The sequence below is a fragment of the Uloborus diversus genome, chromosome 8, assembly GCF_026930045.1.
Source record: "Uloborus diversus isolate 005 chromosome 8, Udiv.v.3.1, whole genome shotgun sequence".
Lineage (NCBI taxonomy): Eukaryota > Metazoa > Arthropoda > Arachnida > Araneae > Uloboridae > Uloborus > Uloborus diversus.
Window position 1 is genome coordinate 52,912,137 of NC_072738.1, and position 23,108 is coordinate 52,935,244.

At 34.7% G+C, this 23,108-nt stretch overlaps 1 protein-coding gene across 1 annotated transcript in view; it reads right to left on the minus strand.

Moving 5' to 3' along the window:
* The window catches only part of LOC129227642 (beta-1,3-galactosyltransferase 1-like), a 79,420-nt gene extending 56,767 nt beyond the window's left edge, over positions 1-22,653 (minus strand). The window contains exon 1 of the mRNA XM_054862233.1: positions 22,425-22,653. Coding sequence (XP_054718208.1) covers positions 22,425-22,439 — 15 coding nt within the window. The 5' untranslated portion in view covers positions 22,440-22,653. The remainder of the gene's footprint in view (positions 1-22,424) is intronic.
* Positions 22,654-23,108: the final 455 nt, after the last annotated feature.

A 23,108-nucleotide genomic window follows, 5' to 3' on the forward strand; every position in this document is an offset into this window, starting at 1 on the left:
GTGAAGTTCATTTTGGTTGAGTTGTCCAGATTATAAATACAGTATATGATAGTGTTTCTTATATATATATATATATATATATATATATATATATATATATATATATATATATATATATATATATATATATCGTATCAATCCCAAAATAATTCTTTCTTATTTATTTATTTATGTCCATAGCTATGGAATAAATTTCATGAACAATATCTGCTTCACTTTCCTCTAAATGTCTATTTTTTATGTTATCTTCAAATACCTCTAAAAGGCTGTCGGTTCTTGATAAATCAGTATTATTTGCTTTTTTTTTTTTTTTTTTTGCTTTGTATATCGGTTAAAAGCAGCTTGAATTTGACCTTTTCTCAGATATTGTTCGGTTGGAATATTTTTATGTCTTCAATTATCTCTGTTCTCATTGCCATCTACTTGGTCGGGCGTCTGATTTCTCCCGGTTTTCCCACCATAAAAGAACTTTTCTTAAAGATACTCTCTTTGTTTCATTGAAAATCGTGTACTTTTAAGAGCTGGGAGAGCCCACCCCTCACATGAGATTGACAAAATGTTTTCTTCTTTGTTTTCTCCTTGTTGACTGGTAGATGCCTGACCAAGACCATAAGAAACAGAACTCTGAACAGGTATTTGAAGATGACATAGAAAATAGACATTTAGAGGAAAGTGAAGCAGATATTATTCATGAAATTTCTTCCACTGCTATGGACATAAATAAAAAAGAATTATTTTGGGATTGATACGATAAATCAATATATATATATATATATATACATCGTTTTCTGATTTACCTGCAATTAAAATACCATCAATTTGTAAAAATCAGAAAAATAAAGTATTGTTAGTCTTTTTATCTTTCTCTAATCACACATATATACATTCCTACTACATACTTTAAGTTTTAGCAGATCTAATCTGCATCCTGGACACACGTTTTACGCACGAGAAAACGCATAAAATGAGCTACAAAAAAAAAAAATTATTTTTTAGAAAACAAGAAGAGATCCCATGCTGTTTTCTTTTTCATGATATTTTACATATAGCCAGGTACCATAATATATAAAAGGTTTTTTTTTCCCAGTGATGCTGTTTTGAGTTAATTGCGATCAAAAAAGCACAGTTTGGAAAATTTGAAAAATATCAGGGCATTTTTCTCCTAAAAAAAATTAAACCTCAAACAAATTTTGTGCTATTTACTCTCTTCATAGTATAAACTTTCAGTATATGTCACATTTTTTTCGGGGGTTGCTTTTTGGGGGAAATAACGCAATTCAAACTTGCGCGAAAACGAATAAAATCCATACTTAGCGACCCCTAATCTGAAGAAAGCAACAACCCCCAACCAAAATAACTATGAAGCCATCAACACTAGATACAGTACAACCAATAAATATAAACATAACCGTGGGATGGTGTTTCTGTAAAGAGCTAAAGCGCACTGAAATGCGACTTTTAGAATTTTTCTAAAAAAGCGCTGCAAAACCTCAAACTTTGGAAATTCTTAGCGAGCGTAAAAAAATTTTTGGAAGGCTAAAAATTTCAGAATGTTTACTTCTCATGACCTACCTTGACATATAAAAAAAATAGAAAAATCAAAAATGGTCACTGCCACACCTTGTCTGAAGTTCAAAATAATGGCTCTTAAAGTACAATTAGCTGTTAATACATTCAATTTTTTTTTTTTTGAAATTTGAGCTCATTAGATTTTTTATATCACGCGTGTAAACTCGTGAAAAAGCGCGGCGGGAAAATTTTTTCTTGGACTTTGTCATAAAACTATAGCTTATTACAAAAAAATACGTTTCATATGTTTCAAAGCATTTTTGTCAAACATGTCATTAAAGTGCACACTGAAGTTAAACAATTTATCAAATAATGTTTCAAGAAAGAAGCAAGCAAGAAATTAAAAGCATGCAGCTAACTTCCGTTTGACACTAATTTTTGCAAAGACGTTTGATGTTCGGCTCTATGCCGGAAAGAGCTACACGAAGTTCTTGATCCAGGCTCTTTAGAGATGATCTCTTACTGTTTTTTATAAGTGCGAAAGCTGAGAGGTTGAGTTCGCAAAGATATGTAGTTGAAAATGGTAGCAGCACATCAATAGCAAGACAAGAGATAGTGAGTTACTCATTTTTAACTAGCATCCAAAATTCGTCCAGAGGCACTTCGCTCAACTTAAGTTTAAGAGTACGGTCGCTCTTGAGGTTCATAAATTCTTCTCGCGCCTTCCAAGAAAGGTCTTTAACTGATGCATCCGCAGAAGAAGAGAATGAATCGCGAATCCAGTCATGCTGTTTTATATTACTATTCTTGAAATAGTGCTTAAACTTGTCCTGAAGTATGACTAAATGTTCTGCCACCACATTCAGCAGCTTTTTTTCCATGCCATTTTCTTCACATACCGTGTTGACGGTCCATTTGAACATGTCCAAGGAGCCACGAACCACTTTCTCTCCACAGCTGAATTTTTTATTTGAACCCGTTTGGCTTGTCCATATATGTAACCCGAATTCTCTCCTTCTCCTTGCATTTTTCGATTCAATTCGCTAATGTTTTCAAAAATGTCAGCCATGTACGCTAGTTTTGCCACCCTATATTTGTCTTGCAACAAACTGCCGTACCGCATTTCGTTTTTTAAAATCAAAAACTCGTACCTCGTCCTTCAATTCAAAAATTCTTGATAGTACCTCACCACGCGAAAGCCAGCGAATCTCTATATGAAGAAGTAGGGAGTGGTGATCTGCCCCCTATTTCTTTACAAAGTACGGAGAAAAGGCGAGAATTACGCGGCCTCGATTTTATGAAATTCACGATTTTCACGACTTCAGCCAAAGCTGACTTCAGTTCATCTGGTAAGTTTTGCCATAAGAGTTTCACGATGGAGGAAACTCGTGTATGGTTTTAATTTCTATTTTACTAAGTCTCAGAATCGAGCTTTGAGAAACTACGATAAAAGGAAATTAGTATCGGAACTGGAAAAGGGGAAAACAAAAGCTAAATCTGGGGCTAAAAATTCCTGGGGTAGAGGACGATACTCCCGTTTGCGAAAGATTTAGAAAACATTCTGTATAATTAGTTGATTTTGTGGAAATTAAAATCCGTTTTTAAAAACTGAAAGTAATAGGATCACAAGAAGTTTAAAAGAGGTGGGGCAGCAAATCCCGCCTCTCCTCTTGTCGGGTATGTCTTATTGCACATGATCGACAGGGTGAATTGAGAAGTTACAAAACGATACAAACTCTATTCGATCGTAACTTTAAACTACGACAAGGCTCTTTTTGTATAACTACGACAATACCGTGGCACACCAGGTTCCTTGTCGCGGCGCACCAGTGTGCCGCGGCACACCGGTTGCGAAGCCCTGAAATAGAGGACGCCAATGAAAGCAATTGTTCTTTACATATACTTAAGTAGCGATTGCTACCCACTAATACCGAAAGTTTATCCATATTATTATTGTATGTACTGTGTACTGTTTTAGACAAAGCTGCGCAAAATATCCGATTTCGTCTGCAAAGAATAATATCAGACTCGTTTACCCCCAAAATCAGTTCGACTCCAAAGCCCTGGTTTCAGCAACTTGGTTAGTTTAGCGTAAAATTTTTCACATTTCCATGATATTTGTGTTAAACGTCACTTCACATGAATGGATCGACGGAAGCAGATTTTTTTTTTTTTTTTTTTTTTTTGACAAGAACAACAAAATTTTATAGAAGTTTTTCCTGCTGATAAAACAAGGAACGTCTAACAACCACACACCAAGAAATGACGTCGACATTCATGATGTCATGTTTTAAAATGCCTTCGGAACTCTATAAGTTGAATCGTGCGTCATTGAGATCAAAAGTTCATAACTTTGAAGCAAGCGATTGGAACGAGGAATAACAAAAGAAAAAAAAACAAGTTCATCATTCTTTGGAAAAAAAGAAAACCAATCTGTCAGTCATTTCTCGAAAAAGAACATACCCAGTTTTTGTTTTCTTGCCCATAATTCTTGCTTTTAGCAATTTAGCCTATGATTGAACATCATTAAATATGCGCACGAAATGTACTGTTTTAAATCTACCTTCACGCTTATTTAGTATTCAGTTCGCGTCGTCGTCTGCGCCTACGCAGAAACAAACCGCGACACAATATAACTTTCGCTTTCATTCCTGCTCTTCGCTTTATTTCCGTTTTACCTTCTCGCATTGTCAAAGCGTTTCATATTTCATGCCGATTGAGTAACTGGATTTTCTCTTCAGACAGCCGTTTCTCGTTTCCAGCCATGATACTTCGCACCTGCAAGTTAACACAGGCGTGAAAACTTGTCAGAACTTCATGGTGTTGAAATTCTTGAACACCACAATTTTGTGAACATTTCCAGGAATTTATCATTCAACTAATATTTTAACGGAAACGTGGCGACACCTAAAAGCCAAGTAAAATTAAGCATCTCGTTTAGAGCTAAAAGAGCTCAACAGCAGCACAGATTTTATGAAGTTAGTACAGTAGAATCTCGAAAATCCGAGTCTCAAAAGTCCGAGGTTCCGCTTAATTCGAGCTATCAAAAAGGTTGATTTTTTTCCCTCACTAGTAGGAATGATTTTTTTCCCCCTCCGTTTTGTTTTGTTTTTTTTTTTTTTTTTTTTTGATGGAGCAACTACATTTTGGAAAAACACATATTTTGGCATATTCCCTTTTTAGATGTCTTAAAAGAAAAGGCAGCAAAAAATTTAGTAACGATTTAGCAACCAATTTTTTATACACTTTAGTTCCTTACACATTTTTAGAGTAAAAGAAAGCGATCTGGTTTGTAAATTACATTAGGTCCTTTCTTGTACGCCTATTAGTAACAAACATTTTTAATAGCTAAATATGATTTCTGTCATCAACAAATTAATGGTTTTTACTTATTATAAAACTTCTTTAACTGCTTATACAGTAAAGTCATAAAGAACGATTGGAATGGCTGTGTCCCCAGCCAGCACTCTTCAGGAGACGTGAAATTTTAAATTGACTAGAGTCGAAATAATTCAACGAAACTAACTGAAATGAACTCGGGGGTAGACTAGTTGGATTTTTTAGTTGCTCACACGTTTAGTAGACATCTTGAAAATAAGAGTTATCGGTTATTAAAATGGAAAAACAGGTGAAATCTTTTCATCCCTACAATATTCCCCATATACTTTGTACTATGAACTGAAAATATGTACGTTCTTTTGTAGTTCAAATACTGTAAAATTGTAATGGATAAGATTTTTCCGGATAATCAAGTTTTCAGTAATCCGAGGTGGCGTCAGCCCCAATTACCTCGGATTTTCGAGACTCTACTGTAATCACATAGTAGTGGCGGCGGCGTACTGTACTCCGTGGCAAGGTTGTCAGAAGTAAATCTGCTTTAGATACGAGAATTTAGAAGAAAAAAACGCCAGATAATTTTTTTATTTTATTCATTATTTATTTATTTTGAATGCCAAAGAATACTTTTACTCTGATGAATCATGTTTTATAACTTACGTATCAAATATTATTTTAACGTAATTTCTGTGCCTCAGAGCCAGAGGAACGTAAGTCACATTATGATAATTTTACAGTTAGAGAGGAAAATCTTTTTTCTGGCGTATGCAAAGGATGGTACGCGCGCTCTTTTAACCCTGCTAAAAAAAATGAGGAGGATTTTTTTTTTTTTTTTAAAGAATTACGTTCGCAAGGCTCGATGCGGGATAGGCTTCTACGCAAAATGCACTAATGAACAGAGAATCGCAATTTTTGGACCTACGTCCTTCTGGCTCTGAGATACAGATTTGAGATTTCAGAGTCAGACGGCATATACGCTGGAAGCATATGAACAACCTTTACTCAGCAGGGGGGCCCATCTAGAAAAAAAAGGGGGGGGGGGGGTCATGGCGCAGACTGCGCCATTGAAATTTTTAGGGGGAGAGATGTTTTGACGGGTATTTTTCTCATTTGGGAGGGGGTCTTCATGATATTTAAGGAGGGGTGGGAACCCCTGTACTCAGCAAGGGACCTTGTCATAATTTTGGGACATCTGATTGGCCAGCAGATGCAAATGTAACGGCCATGTGCTTTCTCATCCAACGTATTGAACGATTTCCGTTCCTCGGAAGTTTTCCACAGATTCAGGGGTGCCCACCTAGGGAAAAGGGTCATGGCGCAGACTGCGCCATTGAAATTTTTAGGGGGCTGTTTTGAGGGTATTTTTGTTATTTTTAGGGGGTGTTCTTGCATTTGAGGGGTCTTCGCGATATTTGGGAGGAGGGGTACGCCCTTTCCCTTAGGGGTGTAGGCACCCCTGCACAGATTTCAGTAGTTTTTGCATACCTCTATTGCTACAAGAAATATGGTATTTTGTTATTTTGTAAGCCATTGAATTTTGCTAAAAAGGGCAGACTCGCAGTTTTTGACAAAGCATAACTTGAGAAAAAATAAAGTTAGATCCTTTCTGTAAGTGGATTTTAGGTCCTTAGGTATATATTTTTCCTCATATGAAATTTAGAAAACAATTAAAAATAGTCCGGGAACTTATGTTTGTCTAAATTTTGTGAACTGACCAGAAGTACATTTTATGATTTGGCTGCACAAAATTAAGACGCATATCGGAGACTATTCTACTCTCTAATACCTTTAAAATCAGAACTTCAGGAGCATTTCGAAAATTCAACAACCTTAAAACGCACATCATTCCGAATGACAAATATTCTCCAAGCTTAACCACACACTAAATTAAAAATAATAATAATAATAAATATTTTGCTGAAATGAAACATCAGATCCATCTTGCATTTAATCGAATCATACAACTAATTCTTTTTTTTTTTTTTTTAAAAGTCCTAAAAATTCCAGGAAATGAAAAAGCTTATACTATCACAATAGAAGTAAAACAATATGCAAATACTTTTTCTTCACATTGAAGAAATGTTAATTCAAAGTATCCAGCATCCCCTGCATCTCACCCACAAAAATAAAAATATGAAGTTATTCCACTAAGCTTTCATAATTTAGTATCCTTTGTCCACCCATTTAGTAATTCGTCAGTCAATTGATCTTAAAGAAACAAAAAAGAATTCTTTTTTTTTTCTTTTGAACCCAAGGTCCTTGAATGATTGTTTAACAAGCGTAGATACTGGTTGCTAAGAATTGGATATAGTTGGTTGAGCACATTATGAGTAAGCTAAATTTAGATTTGTTAGGGCACACGATTAGCCCAGTTGAATTAAACCATTTTTTTTTCCTTTTCCCCCTGCCGCGATCATGCGTATTTTCTCATTCTAATAATTCTTGAACAAAATTTCGTTTGAAAGTCTTACAGCAGATTTTTTCATATTCGGTGTGTTTTTCAGTCGAAATTTGGAACAAAAATTTGGATTCCTGCGGTTTGTACCAGAGAGTTTTTTTTTTTTTTTTAATTTCGAATTAGCTTTTTGTAATTAATTTTTTGGCTAAAATTTCACATAAATTGTCTTTTCAGGGGATGAAAGCTTTCCCAAATCTCTTAACATTCTTCGTCATTCAAAAGAACTACAGTGGTCGCCACTTAAATGAATCACGTTTGTTCTAAACAGTTTTGATTTTTTTTAAGCGGCTGATTCAATAAAGCGGCTAATTCAATAATGCTGGATTTTGTTCGGTTTTTGACGATTTGATTCATTAAAGCGGTTGATTCAACAAACCACTGATTCAATGAACTGTCCACTGTATTTCAAAAGAACTTTTTTCAGTAGGAAGTGAAGATATTTTAAATTTTCTGAATTAATAAGAACGGGAAATAAGAGTTTCTTTTAAAAAAAAGGGCATAGGCTAAACTCCTCGTCATGCAAAAGGTCATGCCTATTTAAGTGCACTTTATGTTATTAAAAGTTCAATTTTGAGCAACAACCAAAAAAATAAAAAATAAATAAATAATTAAATAAATAAAAATAAAATAAAATACTAATAAGTAAATAAATACAAAAAATTATGTTTATTTTTATTTTCGTAATTAAAATGAATTTTAGAAGACAAATATTAAAAAAAAACTAAAACTACTCTCTGAAAAACGCAACACTTCAAAGCTTCCACACATTGCTGGAATCGAGATTCTTTTTTCACTTAATTATTTTATTTATTTTTATGAGAACATAGTTCAAGCATGATGACTTCCTAGAAAAGAAAGTTCAAACCAGGGTTGCCAGATTTAAGAACAGTAAATACGGGACAGGCTTCTAGGAGTGAGGGGGGGGGGGTGATATTTTTGAGGTTGAGGGCACTGGATATGGTGTATTTTTAAGGGGTGCTTTCCAACGTAGAACGTATCTTCATGATAAATCTGAAATATTCAATCGTATTCGTAATAAAGCATTAAATCTTACAAAATGTCGCCGATCAAAGTATAAAAATTGTTTTCATTGCGATTGACGATATATTTCCAACATTAGTCAATCAGCAAACAGGAAGCAATCATTCGGCTCTTCATGGTGTGCCACCAAAACAAAAATCAAATTAAAACAATAATTTTTGTGTTTGCTGCCACATGATTTTCTTATTGCTCTTTATTTCACATTTTTTGTTTTACTTTATTTTTTCCCTTAAAATAACGCCTCGTTTTGTTAAATATTGTTATTAGCTAGAATACGGGACTTTAGTCGTCCCATATGGAAGTTCCCCGGGACGCGGGACAGTTTTTCAAAATACGGGACTGTCCCTTGAAATCCGGGACGTCTGGCAACCCTGGTTCAAAAGGATAGAAAGTAAAGATCTTCATCGAATAGAGGTATCGGCTGATAAAATAAGCCAGTAAAAGGTTTGTTTTATAAAAGGTCAGTTTCAATGGCTTTTTGAAAAATGTTTGTCAAATGATAAGAATTCCACCCCCCCCCCCCTTCAAAAAAAAAAGTTATAAAGATTTAGTTCCTTTTTTATGTGTATAGAACCAATATCGTCAATTTGTCTGTTTAGTGACAATAATATTGAATTGAGCAAAGTGGTCTTGCATTATCTATATATATAATTCTCTTACGTGCCGGCAAATGAAGGGGTGAATTTCTAAACCTCTGTTGGCAACACTTCGCCGATAAATCATGTAAACAAACTTCTACGTTGTTTTGAAATCTTGAATCACAGAATACTCAACGAACTTTTTTTTTTTTTTGAGATGAGTTTGAGTCGGGCTGTGGCCCATTTCAACCTTAATCAGCAAAGAAAAGCTCAAAGAAGGCAGGAAACCGTTCTTGAATCCAATTTAAGACGAGCCATTTCCAGAGTTGTATTCTCTGATTCGCTGCCGATAATTTTTAGCGGCTGGGGAATTTTCAGTCAGCAGTTCCTTCAACAGATCAGGTGCGTCACACAATGCCGGTAACCGCACCTTTCCGTCATGGCAACATTTAGTATATTTATTTGCAGTATTACGCTCTTTCTGCCAATAAAGAGCACCACAAAATTCGCATTCTTCACACATTGCTCCACAATCATGTTCATCGGCAATGTTGTTTTGAACGCGTAGGCGCTTTGAGCGTCGTCTATTCTCTGCTTCAGTACGACAGTTCAGTTCAAAATGAATAACCGAGAAAGAATTTACTTTATTCCTTTTATTCTCAGCTGAAAGGTTTCGCCAAATTTGTTTAGGGTTATAGTAGTTTTAGTATTGTGCAAGCAAAGTAGCCTTGGCGAGTTTTCGCGTTTTTAGTTAAACCATTTTTTGTTCGTGACGTGGCAAGGATTCAGAATAACAACAAGAAGGACAAACGTTTGAGAAAATATGTTTGGTGCTCTCTGAGCCTGTTTTTAGTCATGGCCAGCTCTATGTGGCATTATCAAGAACAAGATCTTTTGAAGCAGTGTCAGTTGTGGCTCCCAAACGGGACATTTTTAATTGTGTATATGAGGAAGTTTTCTCAGATTAGAATATATAAGAGTGTAAATATGTAAATATATAAGAGTGTAAATAATGTAAATACATCCCTCGGGGGAGCCTGTAACCCCTAGAGGGCGCGTCCCCAGGTGGCGGATAGGGGAATGCCTTCATTGGTTTTCCAATGGGTGGTAGAAGGGAAATAAAATACCTTCCGCGGACCAACAGGTAGAAGTGCAATCTCTCCAAAGCAATGACAGACACTTTTGTATCTATAATGGTAAAGTTGTGCACATTGCCAAGGCAGTCATCTTACATACAGCAAAGTTAAACTGTCGAAAATCTGGCTAAAGCAGACAAATTAACATTATGAACGTAATTTTCATATTGGTTAAATGGATGGTGACCTAAATGCAATTACCAACTTTAATTTTTACGGAAAATTTTAGCTAGGCTAATGTATTGGCATACAGCGAGCGAGCGAAGCGAGCATGGATCGCGAAGCGATCCACAGGGAACTGCGTAAGCAGTTCCGGGGGTTGGCGAGCGATAGCGAGCAGGGGGCGATAGCCCCCTAGTAAAATTAAAAATTATACCTTTATGAGGGGTGAAAATTGACATGGGACGAAAAGACGAACTTTTCGGCCTGTGGGCTTTCCATTATCCACCGGTGGCAAATTCCCTTTTATGCCATTTGGCAGCTATTCAATTTGCTTGCAAATTAAATTTCCTCATATCATCGTATTCAAACTTTGAAATGTCACAATTGATATTTAAGTTGCTGTATCTCATTGTATTCGAATTTATTAGAATTTATTGTCGCATTTCCCTTGTGATAAATTTTCTACAAAATTTATTTCATTGTAAGAAATTGTACATTATTAGTAATCGAATGAAGACAAAATTAAAACAACAAAGTATAGCAAGGACACAAAAGTAAATAAATCAAATCCGTTTTTCCACAAATCTTAGCGATCTGGAGAGACGAAACAGTCACTATGTTTCATAAACACTACATATCTAGATCATTTGTGATGATGAAGTACGTACTTACGATAAGCAACCAAAGCATTTTTTATTGCTTTAAAAGCGATATGATATTCTCACAGCTAAAGACTGCCAAATTTTCAAGTAGATTGAGTAGGCAGCTGCTGAGGACGGATTTTTTTTTTTGCTTTTTAGAAATACTAGGGGGCTCCACCCCCTGTTCGCTGAAGCTCACCCGAAGATTGCTTTGCAATCTTATTTGATTCGCAAGAATTTAAATTGTCAATTAAGAAGAATCAGATGTAACCTCGTTACGAGTTCCGTTTGAACAAAAAAGCACCCCTTTCGCGGGTTTTAAACTATATTGTATGCACGTTTGAAAAGTTGCTTTCAAATTCGAGGTCTCCACTAGTACTATATTTTGCTCTTTAGCTAAGGGCTTGAATTGAGTTAAGCCTAAGATTTTCCGTTAAAATAGAAACCCTTATATATATGCTGTTCTAATTAATCGAGAAAGTTGGAGCAAACTTCATTTGATGCAGGAAAAAATCTCTTTCGAACGGCAAAGAATTTTAAGGGGTGTGGGAAATCTTTCATTTCTTTAATAGGCAATTTACGTGAAACTTTAGCTCAAAAAATTAATTATAAAAAACTAATTGGAAATTGAAAATGAATTGACCAAAGTGTAAGCCCCCGGGGCTAGAAGCAATTTTGTACAAAATTTCAAGGCTGCAGGTGCTTTGGGGTCTCCTGGCTGCAAGTCCCCCCCCCCCCGTCGCCACAGACTTCCTTTCACAATTTCTTTGCCGTTACTTTTTTTTAACATATAAAGATTATTGAAAAAAAAAAGTGAAAATGTTTTTTCCGATCACAAAACAGGGGTATTTCTAAATAATACTGTAATTTTTATTCGTCTTACGAAAATTAAATATTTTCAAATTTAATTACAAATAAGGTAAAAAATGAAGCGACGAGAAGACCCCTGCCATTTGCAACAGCAAAAAAAAGCAATGCGCTAATGCATGTAAGAAATGTGATAGAGGTTCTTTTATTGCTGCCGAAATCGGTATGCAGCGCCATGGAAGATGCACAAGATCGGAAGAATTTCGGGGAGGAGGAATTGGTTCATAAAAATCTTCATCAAGAACCAACCGTCCCCATATTTGTGAGATTTACTCGAAGCCAAAAGTTCTGGTGGTTCACACGTTTACTCCCCCCTCCCCTCTATCTAGAGATGCCCACAAAAGTGGGGGGTGGGGATCATAGTGCAGAATGCAGCATCGAAATTTTCAGGAGGGGTGATTTACGGGGGATTTTAATCTCATTTTTAGGGGGAGGGGAGCTTGCTACGCCGTTTCAATTGAAGGGGTGGGCCACTGGTCATGGGAAGGGGGGGCATCCCAGCTGTATCTCTTGTACCCTGAGCAGAAAAACTTATTGAAGTGGACTGCTGTGTTGCAAATTTCTATTATTCGATAAAATCTTACTACAAAAGGCACGTTCTTGAAAGAAAAAGCAGCAGAGCGTGTTTTAGAGAAAACGGTTTTCATTCAAATAAAAAAATGTTTCCGATATTGAATGTGAAACTATGTTTTCAAATGTTCCACGGATGCGAAGTGACATTTCTCTGGACTAAAACAAAACAGAAACTTTACTGTTCGCATTAATATTTGCTAGTTAAAAAACCAAAGCATAAAAATAATGATTAAAAAAAAAACGATTTCAATTACTTTGAGGAGTTTTTTCATGAGGAGGGGTTGAGGAAAACAAGCTTATTAGTAGAGGGGCTATGGTAGAAAATATAGCCGGAAACTGCATTTTGTGATAAAATCATGAAACTTGGCATGCATGTAGACAATGTACTAACAAACATTTTTGGAAGGGGAGGCAATTCAAAATCCTCCCCAAAACCCCCCTGGCAGCCATTTTTGGTCCAAAATCCAAAACTACTTTTCTTTTTTATTTTTTGAAAAATACCCACTGTATCTTCTTCCGGGAGTTCTATTATGCTTACTAAAGAGTAAAAAGTCATTAAAATATTTCTAAACCTCCTAATTTTAAAATTAATTTTAAAAACTTGATTTTTTTAAACAAAATTTTAACTAATTAAAGTCTTTAACATTTCATGAGGGATCGTTTGAGAAATGTTTTTTTTAATGCATTTTAAAGCACTGTGTTAAGGAAAATCCATTCATTTACAGTAGAACCCAATAATCCGAACCCCAGAAATCCGAAACATCAGAAAATCCGTACCTATGTTTTAAAGTTTACTATTAAAAATTGATTACAAAACTAAAAATAAAACTAGAAAATAAAAACCATAAACAAAGCTAGTAATTTTTCAAAACTTGAAACAAACATTTGAATTGTTGTTTAAGAATAAATGCAGTACTTTGATTAGTTAAAACGAAATCAATTTTCATTATCGGTGAAAAAAAAAACATCAAACACTTGGAAATGAAGTACGCAATTTTTTGGAAGTTTCACTCACATTCTGCAGTTTTATCAGTCATATGTGCACTTGAAATAAGGGGGAGGGGGCACGGACGTTGTTTTTACAGAACTCCAATCTTTATTATTATTTAACGCTTTAAAACAAGTTTCAAGTTTTTTCTCATTAGACGATTTGAGGCGTTTGTTCTATGTTTTAAACGATGTAAGAGGAAGAAATATTTAATTACTACAATTAAAAGTTTAGTGCTATGTTAATAAAGCTAGCAATGTTTTTACTATTAATAAAATTGTTATTTATTGAAATATAATTCACTGTTACAAAAACTACAACTAAACTGCAATACAAATCTGATTAAGTGATGCATACAACGATTATATAGAAGGCAATTTAAAACGTTTGAATTTACAAGTAATTTTCACAAGTACATAACATTTTCCATTGCAGTATTTACACATAGGTGTTTAGATAAGTCCATTTTTGAAGCATTCACAAGTTATTTAAGAGCAGTTTTTTTTTTTTTTTTTTTACATTTGCATAACGTAAATTTGCTTTCAGCAAGAACTTGAAACTTCGGGCAAACTCAAACAAATAAGAACGTGCTTTTCATCAGTTACTGTAAAACCCCAATCATAAATTGAAGTTAAGGCTAAATTTTTGGACATACTGCCCCACTGATGTCCACCTTGATAAGCACTAAATAACTTGCCTTATTGCTTCAGCTGTGGGTGGTAAGTTATTCATTGATCATTGTTCACTAGTGGAAAAAAAGTTTCCAGCTTCATTTACGGACGGCAATTTGCATGCAGACGAGTAGTAGCAAAGATTAATAAATCGCTAAGATATTTGAAATTTTTAATTAGGTGTGCATTCTTTTAGGTTAGGATATATATATATGAAAATACACCAATAACATCAGGATAGTCTTTTCATCATTTCCACATCGTCACTTATCTCCGACCTGCAAGAAAAGAGGTAACCATGAGAGTTCTGCTGAGAATAAGTGGAATTCTCTTAGAACAACTGACTTTTGCTGACCGAATTTGTACGCTAAGTTTTGGACTAGTATAAGTCGAAAGTGTTTTCCAGCACGAAAATCTTCTTTATCCCCTTTTCTGTACAGCTGATGGAAGCATCGTAGTGAACAGTTCCAACGAATATGCTCATGTGTCCTCTCATTGCAGCATGCAAAACATGAACGAAGATCCAGAAATTAGCTTCCTCGTGATTTTATGGCACTAGAGATGTCTTATTCGATGAAAATTACCGTCACATCATTAAGAGCAAACATAAGATCATATAGCTAGTGCAGTCCTGGAAAACAATTCTGTCTTATCTGAGTTTCGTAGAAACTGAACCAGTTCTAAGAAAGCAAACCATTTTCTCTAAAATGATATCTTTCTCTTATTTTTCTTGTATGTCTTACTTGTTGTATCCAGAAAAGAATGCAGATACTCCACCGGAAAACTTTCTGTCCTAGGTCGTTTTATGTGAACGATGAAAGAACCATCATAGACAATGGCGTCACAATGTATCTCCATTGCACTTATTTTAAAATTAGCATTCATCATTTGCATCTTTATCATTCCATCTTAACTCGTTTTCTTCTTCTCTCGAGTTGTTTTCATCAGTAGGAATACTACAATTTAACTCATTGAGCAGGAATGTTATTCACCAGACTTATTTCCCGTTCAAAGAGCTCCATTAATTGAAATCGATGGAGGGTGAGGCTGATTTTCATAGAGGAGAAATTCAACTAGGTTGAAATTTACGGTATTGCAAATAATGAAAAGCTTTGAAAACGAATCTGTATCGGATTTTAATCTTTTCAGTAAAAGAGCAGACTTACTGATTTTTCTAGAAAAATGAAATGCTGAAAAGTTATTGTTTTTCTACCCGTGAACATAAAGTGACTTTTGAGAAACAACTCTTTTTTCTATAAATTTGTTGCACTGTTTTTTTTTCCACAACTTTCCCAAACTTCATCAGTTGCTCCACATATTCTTCGTCTACTGTTACATTCGTCTCCAAATGAGAACAATTCTTTCCATGACTAAAAAGGGATTCTCATGTTTAGCTATTTCCCTTCAAGACCTTTCTTGAAAACATGCTTTGGAAACTTAACATTTCTTCATTGCGCATATACAACCTTTCTTTAAATCAGCAGAGGTAACTTTTTCAAACTGTGTAATTACATCGATAATTTGAAGACCAGCCAACATCCATCTTCTTAACGCAATTGGATCAGTGAAAGGCCAATAGCCCCACCATCTCCTTTCACTATCGCATTGTTTTGCTAAGCATGGTCCGATCCAATTACAGAAAACACGTTCATTGTCTTTTTTACAACAAACTTTCCTTTTTCAAAGGCTTTGTGTACGTCGGGAAGGTTTGTGGGTTAAAGAAAAACATCTTGAATAAAAACTGGTAACCATCCAGCATAGTTACCAAAGTATATGTACAGCGTGTAGCAATGAAATGAAAAAAAAAAAAAACACACACACACACACACACACAAAATCAACTCCTTCAAAGTTTCAGTAAAGATACTAAAATTGGTTGAAATCTATGATCTAATAAACTTTAATTTTAAAAGCACCAGCTTTAATACGGTGCTCCAAAACTTGAGTTTGTTTATATGTATATGTTTTTTTTTAATTATAAAATGAGAAAAAGCTTACTGATGATCAATTGGGTGACGGAGAATTAACAGCAACAATAGTAATAATGATAATGAACAGAAATTTAAAATTCAACTTTAAATTTCTTTCTATTAGAATTATGTTGTTTTGAAATTAATTTCTCCCTTTTTTCTTCAAGTCCTTATTCTATTATACCCTTCGCAATTAGTTTCAATTATGCGTGCTCAGTCATTTAAAACAAGGGGCATCATGACCGGATAATTGGACAGTTCGGGCAATTAGAGTTCGGATAACTGGAACACTACTTTGATACAACACTAATGTAATGTATCTTTAAATTCAGAAACCTGTAATTCTGTTATGGGGGGGGGGGGGGCATTCACTTCAGGGAACTCACAATTTAAAAATATCGATTTTGTTTTTAAAAAACCACTTTTTGTGAAGTTATTTCTGAAATTAGACATTTTTTGGAGTTTGAAATAGTAAAAAATGTAATAAACATCCATGGAATGACACAACCAATGATTTAAAAAATTATAATAACGAAAATTTAAAAAGAATCGCCGTTTTTGGTTTTGAACCAAAAATGACCGCCAGGGGTTTTTTTGGGGGGGATTTTGGAATGCCTCCCCTTCCTAAAATTTTTGTTTATACAATGTCTACAAGCATGCCGAGTTTCATAATTTTATCACAATTTGCAGTTTCTTCCCCCGTAGCCCCCCGACTATATCAGCTGACTTTCACGGGTACACCTGTTTTATCATCCACCCAATAATATCGATTACGAAGCTTCTACAGTTGCGAACTAATGCATAAACAGTTTTATTACTCAAAGTCATCTGTTTGAAATATCAGAAATATTTCGTCAACCGTGTCATAAAATTCACGCTTACATGAATCAGTATATAGACGAAGTTACAAAAAACATTCACTTTCAGAAACTGATAGGATTCTTTCCGATTGGTGATTTAATTATTCTATATTCACAAAGGTATAAAAAAAAACGAAAATGAGCTAAAACGAAAACTATTCGCTTGTTCCTCCCTAAATCCGGCACAGCGCGAGCCAACAATTACGCAAAACAATCAACACAATTAAAAAACGAAAAACCACAAGCCTACAACGGTCCTTTGTTTCAGGTTTTTGAAAATCTTATCCTATTACTTGGTTCTGAATCCGATAGTCCGATTATTGTTTCCTCATCACCTCAGGATGTTTCGGAAATCACGAATTTCAAACTAAAAATAAACGATAAAAATCGACTTAAAAACTTAAAATGCTCTTGAAGTTACATATTTGTTCAAGCGTTGTTAGTTAAAACTTCAACATCGTAAAGAAATGGAAGACAAATGAAAGTTACATAACTTTGGTGATAACACCGAAAATGAGCGTCCGTTTCGTGATATTTTGCGAGGGTACCTATAAAACATCATGTTTATGCCTAGATTTTTCGTGAGAAGCTCTTTAAAACTTTTTTCTGCATCTGGTCGCAGCAGTGTAGAACAAAGACAATTCACTCTCAACCAAATACAACTGTCATCAGTTCCAACAAGAGATTCCAATATCTATCTTTAGTCTACTCCAGGCATGGGCTTAGCCAGGATTCCCGGCAGGGAGGGGCAAGAATACGCACAACAAGATAGTGGATTTTAGTTGCCAACCCCCTACTACGGATCTCGGATATTGTTGGAAATTTTTGGCCTCCTCTCCCCCTAAAAAAACATTTAATGCCATTTTTGTTCAGATGAGGGAAGAAAAAGAGGACATGTTGCTCTCCCCCGGAAATATTTCGAAATTGAAGCCCTAAAGGTTCAATTTAAATTATCTTTCGGGACATTTGGAAATTGTAGGAGTCGAGGGTTCTCTTCTAGGGAGGGGCAGTAGCCCCTCCCTGCCTCCCTCTGGCAACGCCCATGAGTCCAGGAATTCCATAACTGGGTGCCGTATGAAGAGCGGAGGGGTGCCGCGAAGTGTCCATAACCTTATATCGTCATCAGAAAGATTAACTGATGATAAAGCACTATTAACAAGCAGACTTTAAGTACCAGTCAACAGTGTAAAAAAAAATATTGCAGAAGAGTGATGTCAAAACTACTTGATCTAATTTTGCAGTAAGTTTTGTTGCTGCACTGTTTAGTAGTATGAAAATAAAATGTGTTTATCGTTCTTGAAGTCTAATTTATCTAGCTGGGAATTCTTAAAGAAAAATCGTCATGTACCTTTTTTTTTTTTTTTCGGATTTGATAACCTAGAAAAGAATATTATCGACCAATGAGGCCATGGTTCGCTCAAGGCTCATGGTGTCTCAAACTCACACTCCAGGGTCTATCGCAACTCCACTATTGGTGGCTTAACTAGTTGGATGGGACCCTGAAGACAGCTCCCTTTTTTTTTTTTTTTTTTTTTTGCCAGGCCAGAAGCCAGGCAACGGTACAAACTCTGAGTAGGGATTAATTCTCTCCCTCCCCCCCCAAAAAAAATAAAGAATTAAAAGTTGATAGAATCTCTGAAAAAACAATTGATATTTCTCCTCGCCATGGATTTTTGATTGACGAAGTGAACATGGACTTGTCTATTTTTCTTTCTTTTTTATTCAGAGGTTATAAAATGTGTTTATATTTTTATATCGTTAATTAAGATTTTTTCAATTTTTTTAGTTTTATAGTACTTTTCGGCATTTTTTTTATTTTATTTTATTTATTTATTTATTTATTTGTTTTATTCTCTGGTGCAAAGTAAACCTCGCCCAGACTAGGGCAAAATCGCTTTTCTCTGCTAAACTGCTAAGCAACAAAATTGAAACTTAAATTTTCACTGGCCTTATTCTTTTCTTATTTTTCATGAGTCATCTCATGAACATGAAAAAGCTGGGGCCAAATCAATAATAAATGAGAGATATTGGGTTGTTAACCTTAGGGTGGCCTTATTAGGCGTACTTAGATTATATAATAGAGATGGACTAGGATGACGAGAGAAAATTCTGATTCTGCAAAGGGAGTTGAAAGAGTTTGGGAACCCCAGCTCTAGTCCGCATTCTGAATTGAAACCGACACCAGCCGATTTTTTCTTCTTTTTTTCGGCTTAGTTTAGCTTTACAAGGGGGCCATCACTTGCTGGAAAACAAATATTTTTAACGGGGGTTTTAATGAAAGAAGCCCACCAGTGGGGGAGGGGGGGGGGAGCATGGCGTTGACTGCGGTATTGAAATTTTTAGAGGGGTGTTTCAAGGACTGTCTTTCTCTTTGTGAGGAAAGTCTCGGTTTTGAGGCTGGGGTCTTCATTGTAGTGGGGGGGGGGGGGGAATGCGCCAAGCGCAATTCTTTTTGAAGGGGATGGTGACCCATGAGGAAGTTTTTACTACATTTGTAGTATTATTTAGAATAGAATAATTGTTAGTTATTTTTAAATATTAATGCAAAATGGTTTCTCTTTATTTTGTTCACTTTATGACACATGTATGTTTAGCTATGCTTCTAAACATATTCTAAAATATTTTCCCAGTTATGTCAATCAAGCATTTTGAAGCCTAAAAGTCATTTATGCTGGATTTGTTTAAATGCTAATTAATACATCATTGTATTGCATACAAAAAATTATATCAGAATGCGCTTGATCACTTTGGGATGAGTATAGTTTGATAACAATTACTGATTGATAATGATAGCCTAAGAGAATCCAAGACACACATAATAATGATTTTTTTAATTCAGAAGCTTATTTTTATAACTAAATTATAATTACAATGACTTCACTAAATGCAGTTTTAAATTATAAATTAGCAGAATGGAACAGCTCTTTTTGTCCCCATCAATGAAACCATCCCTCCAATGATACAAAGCCTTTTTTACCCATTTTAAAAACAAGATCTCCTGCTTTTTTCAGAATTAATGGGCCATTTATTCATGCATCCTTTTCCATGACATTCGTAAATCAGGGGTGCCCCCCCTCCCCCCGCAAAGAGCAAGAATGCATTCTCACCAAAAAAAGCAGAATATCCCCTAAAACAACACCCCTTAAAAATTTAAACGGAGCAGTGTCTGTGCCATGACACCCCACCCCCCTCCCTAGGTGGGCATCTCTATGCAAAACAGTTTTGAAGCAGATTCAACTTCACCACCGTTTCCAGCACGGTTTTGCTTGTTGCTTAAATTTTCATTCAGCTTTACTTTTTTATTTTTTTTTTCAGTCTAGTTACATTTTTTTAGTAACTTTCAAAGTAATGGCTGAGAAATGTTTATTTGTTCTGCAATTTCTTTGACTTAGCACGGTTAAATTGTCAAAGTATTTTAAAAATTAAAATTTTTTCCTTGACAGTTAAATTATTGCGCTTTCCCACCAAGGCTAAACTGTTTGACCATTTAGAGTGAAGTTTATAATGTAACTGAACAGGGAGAAAAATTCCTCTGCAAAAATTAATATACAACTGTTCTGGGACTTTGTGATTCTGATAACATTAAGTGATTGATAACATTAACAGTGATCACATTAAGCGGCGATTGATGTAAAAATAAATAGCTTATTTGTTGAATATAGGGGCATTCCACGGTATTTTTAAAATTATGTAGAGTCCGTAACGTGACCTTTTTTTGCCATAACTGTTTAATTTACCGTTTGATTTGCAATTTTTTTAAATTTGAGCTGGTGTGTTGGTAGGAAAAGATCAAAATAAAATAATATGCTAATCAAACAGTAAACTAAAAAGTTATGGCAAAAAAGGTCACGTTACGGACTCTACATAAATGTCAAAAATACCTTGGAATGCCCCTATAATGATTTATTAATCAAATTAATCAAAAAAATAAATCTAGAGGTTTAACAAAACAAACTTTTAGCTACTAAAAAGTGAAATTCAAAAAAACCCACACATCGACATTGACAAAGTGTCAGTAAAAAAGAGTTTCGGACGATCGAGGATCTATTGTATAATGAAAAGTAAGCTGATAAAATTTCTTACAAGACAGTAAGATGTAAGGCAGCAAATTTTACTTTACACATACATCTTTTAATGTTCTTGAAAACAAAATATCAAGAGACTTTTTTCAATGACAACACTGTTGTGGGCAAGTAAAGGGCAGTAACTGCACATTTTTTCATTTTTGTAATCTATTGTACGCTAACTTAATTGTACAAGCTTGCTCGTTTAGTTTCCGCTGAAAAAAAGATGCAAAAATGTCTAATTTCTACATTTCTCTCTTGTTAGTATGGAAATAAAACACATTTCTTCAAATATCTCACAAACTTATTTCTGCAGATACTAGTTTACCTTCCCATGGCAGAATATGTCTTTTTTTTTTGGAAATATTTTTTTCAACCCATCTCATGGGATGTAAATATTTTCGAGTTGAAAACTAGAGTCATTGTAAAGTCAAATGAAAGTAGTGTGGGCTGTCGCAAATTTTAGCCTGGTTTTTTTCTTGCTTCTTTTAGAGGGAAAGGGATAATAAGAAAGAGAGTCTGTAAGGATATTTCAAATCAGCTTAACAGGCTCAACACTGAAAAGGAAATAGTGATTGTTTAAGCAACATGTAAATTATCATGAATTAGTTGTAGTATGTGAGGTTCACTGTAAAAACTTTATTTATAATAGATGCCCCCTCCCCCCCCTAAAAATTGTGTTGACCCCTCCCCTAAAAAAGAGAAAAATACCTCTTAAAACATCCCTCCCTCCCATAAAAATTTCAATGGTGCAGTCTGGACCATGATCTTTGCCCCTAGGTGAGTAACTCTGGTTTTACAATTTGCAATAAAATCTTAACCATTTAGAAACCATAAGCTTTGCAGTAAGGTATGGACTTTTTATATACAGAACTATCAACTGGGCAATATAAGTATTATGTATGTCTAGTTTTGAGTAAATTGATTCAGTAGATGTTGTGTAATTTGATGGGACATATGTGTCTATACTGTAGTTCATTACAGATACAAAGTAGCATCTATTTTCCGAAATTTTATCACTTTATCATTCAACTCAGAAATGTAGCTAATGACATAACTTACATTCAATGCCCCACCAAAAGACAATCTTAATTAAAAATAGAAGCATAGTAGCATGAATGTAATACTTTGAATCCATACATTTCATTTATGATGTTTTCAAAATAAAAGTAGAGTACATTTTTTAAAAATTTCAAAGAATTAATTTGTTTTGCTAATTTTGAGATCCTGATGTCTCAATAGCACAAAAACGGTATAAGTTATTAATTATTTTTACTGATAGTTCAAAAAAAAAAAAAAAAAAGAACTTAGAGCTTTGGGGTTGTGGCTTGATCCTTAAAGGGTCAAAATTATATAATTTTGGAAGAGAAAAAAAATGAGAAAAAAGTAGCTATTCTAAACTTTTTACGCTAATATACTCATTTGAAATTACGTTTGCGAGTTTGTTTACATTCAAGGATCATTTAACGTAAAAATGAATGTATAAAATGCGATAGTTAAAATGAAATCTTCTGAAACGAAAAACACATAAGTAGATTTAAGTATTGAACAGGTATGAAAGAATACTTACCTTTGGTTTACGCATGCTGAAGATTGTGTCAAAAAGAAATCAAGTCTAGAAGTGTAGAGATGCATGAGTAGTAAACAATAAGCCAGAAATTTACATTTCATTGAAATGTTATCCGGATTATTCCATATTTAATGAATTTCACAAATCACGAATGCCATGTGTAGACTGAGAACTATCGAGATTCGAAAACATTATTTCATTTCGAAAACTCTCCCCACCTCCTTTCTCAACTGACACCAACATAACTGAGATTTCTGCTCCATTCATTCGTTCGTTCCGATTTCGAGATTTAAAGGTCTGCAATGTTCACACAGCTTCATGAAATGCGATTTACTTTCACTTTAAACAAGATTTTATTTTTAAAATTATATTTAGAATTTAAATTATAAAATAAGGATGCAAAACGTGTTTTGCAAAAGTTTTATTGCGTTCATTTCAGCTTCTATTTTCTATAGAAATTACATAGTTTTTATTTCTAAAAAGAAACAACTGTGAAAGAGTAGAAGCTGTGTTATGAAATTTGACCGCGGTTATAGTTGTCAAACAAAAATATTAGAAACGAAGTGGCTATTGCGCCTTAAATTTTAAGGTCCAATAGCACTCGCTATTGCGCCTGTATCGCATATATACATGTTTTATCGTATCGTAATCGATATGTATGACGTCGTAGAACCATTTTGAAAG